Below are 9,851 nucleotides of genomic sequence, written 5' to 3' on the forward strand. Positions count from 1 at the left end.
AAGGCAAATGGCGAAATTGTTCTCCCATCCAACGTGGTACGTATCCCATCTGGGAGAGCGGAATTCACAGATTTCGAAATTTCGTTCCTAGCAGGTCAACTAAACCATGTTGCCTCCCTCATTAGATTCACGAGAAGCGCCCAATGAAGGTTAAGAATTTCGGCATCTGGATTCGTTACGATTCGCGTTCCGGCACACACAACATGTACAAGGAATATCGAGAAATGTCGCGGACTGATGCCGTCCAGTCTCTCTACCAGGATATGGCCGCCCGCCATCGTGCCAGATTCGGCTCCATCCACGTATGAAATATTCACCACGCCCAATCGTCTATCTTGCTGTATTAACATATCCCCTTTTTCTAGATCCTGAAAGTTGTCGAGATCGAGAAGTCCGACCTCATCCGACGACCATACATCAAGCAGCTCCTCACCAAGAATCTCAAGTTCCCTCTCCCCCACCGCGTCCCCAAGGCAACCACCAAGAAGCTATTTGCAGCCCAAAGACCTTCAACTTTTGCTTAGGTGGATATGGGGGGTTTTGTTGACGTGGAAAATGCGGGCAGCGGGATATGAATGAATTTCGTTTATCGCTACTTGCATTTGTATGCTGGACATGTGGATCGGTTGAAACGTATACTACTACGTTATCTCCAGGATTCAGCTGTTCTTCTTTTAGTCTCTGGAGCAAAACCTTTTTTCAATTTTATAATCTCTTCAAAATTTCATGATAGTCCCAATCGGTTATTTCTTTTTGACTTCATCGCATGATCGCTACAGTAGAAGCAGTAAGAACCTAGCAGTTTTCATAATATAAATGTCGGCGATATAAACCTTTTTTGAGTAGTTCCTAGTGCAGTTCAAAAATAAGGTCGCCAAGGAAGACCTGGGAATTTGTGTGGCAGATTTTCCATGCCATTGCGTCATGGTTGCTGTCCCACGGCAGGCTCGGGTGCTCTCTCTATAGCACGCCACCAGACCTCAACCACGAATCAACCCCATATCAACCATTCATCCATCAGCCTTCTCATTCTACATCCATTGGTTCTCCGGATACATCGATTTCCGGCCAGAATGTTTGCACGATATACGTTCCGATCCCCCCAGCCTCTGGCACAGGTGAGTGGACTCTACAAACAGCATCAAATGTTGCTGCTATTAGCCACGCTGCTGACATTTTGCTCCAATTGCGCATAGGGCCTACGAAAATATTCCTCGGAAGCTCCGGCTAAATCATCGCGAGCTCCTCTAATTGGGGGCCTTGTTCTTGCGGCCGGCGGAGGATACTACTACTGGCAAACTACTTCTGCAAAGTCAGTCCCTGAACCGAAGGAGCGCAGCGCAGTCTTCAAGGGAGGGGACCAGGGATGGGTTGGCTTGAAGCTCGCCCACATCGACAATGTTAGCCATAACGTCAAGAAATTCCGCTTCGAATTTGAGGACCCCGAGAGTGTTTCTGGTCTCCATGTCGCTTGTATGTTCCATCCCCGTTCCCGGAACAGTAGGCTGACTCACGAATGTCTGCGGCTAACCTGATAATTCTCGAAACAGCCGCCATTTTGACCAAGTATAAGGGTCCAACCGACGAGAAGCCGACAATTCGTCCTTACACTCCTGTTAGTGAAGAAAGTATGTAGAACAAGGAATCCAAATTCTGGCCACTTTGACAAGAAATTGCTAATCCAACAATTTACAGGCCAACCCGGCTACCTTGAACTGCTGGTCAAGCGATATCCAAATGGCCCGATGTCCAACCACCTTCACAACATGGCAGTTGGCCAACGCCTTGATTTCAAGGGCCCTGTTCCCAAATACCCTGGGAAACTAGCAAGCATGATCACATCTGCCTGATTGCCGGGGGAACTGGCATCACGCCCATGTATCAATTAGTCCGCAAAATTTTCAGCAACGCAGATGACAAGACCAAAGTGACCCTGGTCTTCGGAAACGTCACTGAGGAAGACATCCTTCTGAGAAAGGAGATTGAGCATCTCGAAAACACCCACCCCCGTCGTTTCCGCGCATTCTATACCCTCGACAAGCCGCCTCAGGACTGGCCCCAGGGAACCGGCTTCATCACCAAGGAACTACTCAAGACCGTGCTTCCCGAACCAAAGACGGAGAATATCAAGATTTTCGTATGTGGGCCACCGGGCATGTACAAGGCTATCAGCGGGCCTAAGGTCAGTCCAAAGGACCAGGGTGAACTGTCTGGTATCCTGAAAGAGCTTGGATATAGCAAAGAGCAAGTCTACAAGTTTTAGACTCTGTTAATTAGACACGAGCTGGCAAGGGTAGACTTTTCGTGTGTTTTATCATTAGATTTAGAGGGAATTATAGGCCATTTTTTTCCTTCTTGTCTTGTATCTATATTGTTTTGACTTTCTAGATGACGTGATAGTGCAATTTTCAATGTCATTGTATCTGAGCATATTCAATTGCTGCCTTTCTATCACATTCTCTTTGACTGACATACCTAAACTGGCTAGCAGAACTATGAATTTCACATTTGATTCTATTTGATTTAATTGCTACATTTCTTAGCATTAGTAGACTAGCCGTGTGACCGTGTCTGAGACCAGAATCAAACTTTACAGTGATTACATTGCTTAAAAGCATTACTTCTAATCACACTTTATATTTATTATATTAATTTCAAATCACTTTATTTCAAATATTGAAAGTTTCAGATTCACTTTTCAAATAAAAATTTAATTTCAGATAAAGAATATATTTAAATTTTTAATTATATTTTTATTCTGATTTCATTATTAAGAATAATATTAAATGAAATTATGAAATTATTTCTCACTTATATAATATTATAATAAAATACTCATTTATTAAAAATTTAATAAAAAGTATTATTAAATATTATTATTTTTTTAAATACAGTTAAAAATTTAATTAAACTTACTTATATTATAATTTATATTATTTACACTTTTAAAAAAAATTACAGAAAAATTACAATGAAAAAAAAAAGAAAAAGAAAAAAAAAAGAAAAAAAAAGAAAAAAATTAAAATTTTAAACTTATAATATTTTTAAAATACTCACTTCTTAAGAGTTTTTATAATATTTATTATTAACTGTATATTTTTTATAATAAGAATAATATAGCTGTAATAAATTATTATTTAAATATTATTTAATAAATAATCAGTATATATTTATATAAATATAAATAATTAAAAAAATATATACTTAAAAAATATAATCAGAATGAATTTAACTGATATTTAAATTATATTAAAATTAATAATTTCTCTTATTAATTTTATAAACAAAATATATAAAAATAATTTTAAAAAATATAAAATTTTTCAATTTCTGATAAAAATAAATTTTATAAAAAAAACTTTATTTTCAAAATATTAAAAACTGAGTATTATTAAAAAGTATTATTTTTATATAATATATATATACTTACTAAAGCATTTTACTTTTTATATATATAATACAGTGTTTATTAAAATGCTGTTATTAATATATAATTTACATAGTTTGTTAATTTATTATATACTATATATATAGAGCTTGATACAGTCTCAGTGACTGAATAATTAATGTAGTTATCTAATAGTATCTTAATATAAGAAATTATAATATATAAGTTTAAAATCTGTAGAGAATATATTAAATTCAGAACTTAAGTATCTCAGATTTTTAATAAATACAGAGATATACAAATTACTTTAATAAATTACTCTATGTTTCTAAGCTGAGAAGCTATTATTATATGTATTTAATTATCACTTCTTTGTATTTTTCTATATTCTGTTATTTTAGTGTAATCTTAACATCTGTATTTTCTTCTGTATAATTAACACTTAACATGTATTTAATATTATGCAAGAACATATTATAAGCTCTGCTTGTATATAAGTATAGTAAAAGAATAATAATAATAATAATAATAATAATAGCTTTATATACTGAGACTGTATTAAGTATTATAATCTGATATAGTATTAAACTGACTATGTAACTATATCTAAAATCAGAATTAAAATATTTAATAATCTTATTATTAATTTAACTAATCTTATTACATAATATTAAGATTAGATAGTAGTCTTATACTATCTCAGTGAAACTTACTATCTACTCTTATTACATTTTTCAAATGAGACTATAATTTTCACTTCTCAATTTAAATTTATTATATTACTTTAAATAACTTTAGATCTTATTGAAGTGTTATTAAAAAATCATTATGTTTTAAAAAATTAAAATATGGCAGGCTGCGCTCAATTAATTATATAGACTATTTCATTACACTTCACAGATTTTACTGAAAGCTTCAATTCTCAGTCACTGATTCTCAGCTGAAAAACTTATGAAATTTCTATTCTTCTGCTCTGAAGCTTCACTGTATATAGACTGATCATGTGACCGTGTCTGAGATCAGAACTAGATTTTTTGATAGTCTTATTATCAATTCAACTGATCTCATTACATGGTTTTAACATTAGATAGTAGTTTCATACTGTCTCAGTGAGACTTACTGTCTACTCTTATCACATTTTCTAAATAAGACCATGATTTTCACTTCTCAATTTAAATTATTTTTATTGCTTTAAATGACTTTAAATCTCATTTAAGTGTTATCAAAAAGTGTTACTTTTTAAAAAATTAAAAATATTCTAAAAAACCTTAAAATGTCTAAAAATAGTAACTGTATGCTAAGAATGAAACTAAATGAGATTAAATGAGATTACTTTCTCATTTTTTTCAAGTCATAGTTTCATTTTAAGATCTGATATATAGTTACTAGACTGACCGTGTGACCGTGTCTGAGACCAGAATCAGATTTTTTGATAGTTTCATTACCAATTTGACTGATCCTATTACACGGTTTTAACATTAGATAGTAGTCTCATACTGTTTCAGTGAGACTTACTGTCTACTCTTGTCACATTTTCCAAATAAGATCATGATTTCCACTTCTTAATTTAAATTATTTTTATTGCTTTAAATGACTTTAAATCTCATTTGAGTGTTATCAAAAAGCATTACTTTTTAAAAAATTAAAAATAGTCTAAAAAAAACCTTAAAATGTCTAAAAATAGTAACTTTATGCCAAGAATGGGACTAAATGAGACCAAATGAGACCACTTTCTCATTTTTTTCAAGTCATAGTTTCATTTTAAGATCTGATATATAGTCACTTTGCATGTTTTTTTGATGGCTAGTCCCAGCGGGATTCATGCCAAGAAATGTATGGGACCAGACCAAATGAGATCAAATGTGAAATTCATGGTCCCGGCGGCCAGTCTAATAGTTACTTTGCATGTTTTTTTAATAACTAGTCTCAGCGGGATTCACGCTAAGAAATGTATGAGAGCAGATCAAATGAAATCAAATGTGAAATTCATAGTCTCAGCGGCCAGTCTAACTGTGTATAAATATTCACTTTAATTATTAATTCTCACATCTTCTCTTTCTTTTCTTCTCTAATGTTTTTCACTTTTGTATTATAAGATCTATATATTATATCAATCTATTCAGTGTAGATCTCTTACACTTGAAAAACATTCATCATATTCTTATTAGAAATGATTATTCATTGAGAAGATATTTAAACATATAATAACATGTAAGAAAGAGAGAAATAATTAATCAGTTAAGTAAACACTGAGTTTCTATATAGAAGCTCACTTATCAGTTACTCTGACTCTGCAACAAGATCTTATAAGAGAATATCAGTGAAAGATCTGAGAGTCTTGATAACTTAGATATATAAGATATTTATATGATTACATTCTTCTGATTCTGCAGATAACACATATCTGATAAATGATACAGCTATGTCTACTAATAATATAAGAGAATTCTTAAACATAAGCATAGATGCAGTGTCACAGTGACTTTAAGCAATGTTGAAATTACAACAGCAATAGATAGCTGATATGCATGTAACTCAACAATGTCAATATGAGAAAATTCAACAATTATCTCAACTAGAAACCTGTGTATAAGTAATTTCAACACTGATTAAATCAGATATAAATATGTAAGTGCTGAAGAAATGTCTAGATACTTCTGCATATTTTAATACTTCTGATCTCACTCTCTATTCATCATGAAGATTGGAAATGCTCATGAAACTAAGTATAGATAAAGATGTCATCAGTTCATTAATCAATCAAGATTGATATATCAATGAATAATTGAAGAATCACACAAGACAGAAGTTTCATTCATGAATAAAAGTATGTAAATCAGTATCATGAATATCTAACAATATCATCAAATATCTTGATATTCTGTTTCAAGACACTGCTATGTAACAGAAAGTGTTAGATTGATTATAGAGTGTCTAACAGAGAAATACTTCTCTCACAACATTTATTTCTAACTTCAATATCAAGATTCTAGAAGCAGGTGATCAATCTTTAGAGAATTAAATGAAGATTAATATGCTCAAGAAGACATTAACTTTTGAACTCTTACAGACTTCTATAAGTGTAGATGAAGACTAGACTTATAAAGATTTCTATGTACAACTCTGAACATTGAATAACTGTCTTATCAAGCTCAAGAGTATACAGAACAGTGACAGAAGACATTATATCTCAGTCACTTATACACTTGTACTGAGGAATAACAACAATGATGCAGATGTAATGAACTGAGTAGACTTAAATATCTATACATAAGTAAGAGTCTCTGCTGTCTGAACAGACTTCTGAGTTTCTGAGATCACTTCTGAAGAAGTTACTGATTAATATCAATAAGAAGTGTGTATTAACTGTAACTGATCAGAATATATTACTTTCAACTGCTGATCAGCCTATATATCTTCTCATTTAAAGAAAGATTAATATCCGCAGTCTGTATCAATCACATTACACTGAAGAAAGATTCAGAAGATAACTATAAGAATACTCTAATAAAACAGGGAAAAGATTAGCTTCTATTCAAATTTATAAATAAAAGCTTGAAGAGATCAGATAACAATAATTTGAAGAGAAAATAATAATAAATGTAATTCTTATATCTACTGTGATCAATAATATGTATAATATGAAAGTTATGATAGATAGCAGTCTATATCACTATGTAATAATTAAATCTTCAGTTATAAAATGTTATAATCTTCAGTATATTCTCTTATCAAAACTCTGACTTCTTGCAGAATTTAATGATTTAAAACACATTTACATCTATTACATAATAAAACTAAATATAGATATTAAAGAATATCAATGTGAAAATACTTACATATATAAAGTTAATAATCTTAATTATAATTTTATACTAGAACTTGTCTGACTATCTGAACAAGATATCTTATTAAATACTTAAAACAGAAGCTTAATATTCTCTAACAATAATAGAATTTACAAAGATAATATTCATAAGACTATGAATCTTACACAGATCTCTGTCAACACTTATAAAATACTCTGAAAAAGAAGTTATTGACAAGACTGCTGATAAAGTCACTGATAGCAGAATTATATAGCAATCTATTTTATCAGTCTGACTGATATTAAGAAAGCTCTAGAGATGTTATTCTGTACTGCAATAACAGATTCTTATATAAAACTCTCTTAATAATATTACAAATATTTAGATGTCTTCTGATAAGATAATATTATGAATTTACTCTTCTTACAAGATTCAGAAGTGAATTACAGTATCAAGTTAGAAAAGAAGAATGATAAGAACTTCAAGTCATCATAAGACTCTCTTTATAATATGTCTCAAGATAAACTTCTTCTTCTTTAGAAGACACTCAATAATCTGTTAAATAAGAGATTTATACATGTTAGCAACTTTTTCACTGCAGCTTCTATTCTCTTTACAAAGAAATTAGATAAAGAACTCTGATTCTGTGTGAACTATTAAGATCTGAACAGATTGACAAAGAAAGATTATTATTCTCTATCTCTCATCAATGAAATTCTAGCATGTATCAGATGAGCTTAATAATTTACAAAGTTAAATATTATCATCACATTTCATAAGATTTATATCACTGAAGAAGATGAATGATTTACAGCATTCTGAACATATTATAACCTCTTTGAATGAGTAGTCACACTCTTTGAACTGGCTAACACTCTCAGTACATTTCAGAAGTATATTAACTGAGCACTCTGAGATTTTCTTGATAAGTTCATCTTTATATATCTAGATAATATTCTCATCTTCACTGATGAATTCAAAAAGAAACATCAGAAATATGTGTGAAGAGAATTATAATAATTATGAGAAGCACAATTATCAATAGATATTGATAAGTGTGATTTCAAAGTCAAGAGTATAAAATATCTAGGTTTTATCATAGAAGCTGATAAGGAAATTCAAATGAATTCTGAGAAGATCTCTGCTATTCTTGAATGAAAAGCTTCATATACAGTGAAAGATGTACAAAGCTTCATTGAATTTACTAACTTCTATCAGCAATTTATATGAAACTTCTCAGATATTATGAGATTACTTACAGAACTTATCAAGAAGAACTCAGTATTTCAGTGATCAGTGAACACTGAAGTTGCATTCATACAGATGAAGAGAATATTCATTTATACTTCTCTATTGATCACATTTAATTCTGATCATGAGACAGTTGTTGAAGCTGACTTCTCTGACTATGTCACAGAAAGAAAGCTATATTGCAATATGATGATAAATTGACTGGCCGCCGGGATCATGAATTTCACGTTTGATTTCATTTGATCTGGTCTCATACATTTCTTGACGTGAATCCTGCTGAGACTATTAAAAAAACCCATAAAGTGACTATATATCAGATCTTAAAATGAAACTATGACTTGAAAAAAATAAGAAAGTGATTTCATTTAATTTCATTTAGTCTCATTCTTGACATAAAGTTACTATTTTTAGACATTTTAAGGTTTTTTTTAGAATATTTTTAATTTTTTAAAAAGTAACGCTTTTTGATAACACTCAAATGAGATTTAAAGTCATTTAAAGCAATAAAAATAATTTAAATTGAGAAGTGAAAATCATGATCTTATTTGAAAAATGTGACAAGAGTAGACAGTAAGTCTCACTGAGACAGTATGAGACTACTATCTAATGTTAAAACTGTGTAATGAGATCAGTTAAATTGATAATGAGACTATCAAAAAATCTGATTCTGATCTCAGACACGGTCACACGGTCAGTCTAATGATAAAGATGTCTTACAATCATACATTTTCATATCTAAGAAACTAAGTTCTACTGAATGCAGTTATACGATCTATGATAAGAAACTTCTCACAATTGTACACTATCTAGAAGAATAAGATTCTGAACTCTGAAGTGTCTTCAAATTTGAGATAATCACAGATTATAAGAATCTCAAGTATTTCACAATCACCTATAAGCTTACTGAATGTCAGATGTAATAATCTGAGCTATTAAGTTATTTTCATTTCACTATACACTATCACCTCAGTAATCAGAACTCAATGACAGATGCTCTCTTATAATAAGAGTAAGATATATCTTTCAATGTAACAGATACCTGTTAAATGAACTGAGAACATTAGTCTCTAGATCTGAAGATATGAGTTGATCAAGATAAAACAACTCATGACACTATACACACTTCTTCAATTAGAACATTCTCTCATCAAACTGTCACTGTCACTGACACTGACACTGACACTGACACTGACACTGACACTGATACTGACACTGATATTTCAACTTCTCTCAAATCTACACTAAATGAATTATGGTATACAACAGCTCAAACTGATGAACTTCTTCAAGTACTCACTGAAGCAGTATATTAAGAAGCATCTCAATTTCTCTCAGAACTATATATAAGAACTGATATCTCAGAATACTCAATCAATGATAATAACACTCTGCAGTTTTATAAA

General features: G+C 31.2%; 3 protein-coding genes across 3 annotated transcripts; all 3 read left to right on the forward strand.

Annotated features, from left to right (window-relative positions):
- Nucleotides 1-124: 124 nt before the first annotated feature.
- BDBG_09119 (50S ribosomal protein L18Ae) lies at nucleotides 125-911 on the forward strand. Its single transcript, XM_002620515.2, has 2 exons — nucleotides 125-302; nucleotides 366-911. Exons 1-2 carry the CDS (start codon nucleotides 144-146, stop codon nucleotides 522-524), a joined length of 318 nt encoding a protein of 105 aa, XP_002620561.1. The 5' UTR covers nucleotides 125-143; the 3' UTR covers nucleotides 525-911.
- A 162-nt stretch (nucleotides 912-1,073) lies between these two features.
- On the forward strand, nucleotides 1,074-1,850 carry BDBG_17957 (cytochrome-b5 reductase; the record flags this gene model as incomplete). The annotated part of the gene is made up of 4 exons (XM_031725567.1): nucleotides 1,074-1,118; nucleotides 1,197-1,473; nucleotides 1,551-1,628; nucleotides 1,696-1,850. The coding sequence occupies 4 exons, from the start codon at nucleotides 1,074-1,076 to the stop codon at nucleotides 1,848-1,850; spliced, it is 555 nt and encodes a 184-aa protein (XP_031581237.1).
- Nucleotides 1,851-1,876: 26 nt separating this feature from the next.
- Nucleotides 1,877-2,263, forward strand: BDBG_17958 (cytochrome-b5 reductase; the record flags this gene model as incomplete). The annotated part of the gene is made up of 1 exon (XM_031725568.1): nucleotides 1,877-2,263. One exon carries the CDS (start codon nucleotides 1,877-1,879, stop codon nucleotides 2,261-2,263), a length of 387 nt encoding a protein of 128 aa, XP_031581238.1.
- Nucleotides 2,264-9,851: the final 7,588 nt, after the last annotated feature.

The sequence above is a fragment of the Blastomyces gilchristii genome (genome assembly GCF_000003855.2).
Source record: "Blastomyces gilchristii SLH14081 genomic scaffold supercont1.35, whole genome shotgun sequence".
Classification (NCBI taxonomy): domain Eukaryota; kingdom Fungi; phylum Ascomycota; class Eurotiomycetes; order Onygenales; family Ajellomycetaceae; genus Blastomyces; species Blastomyces gilchristii.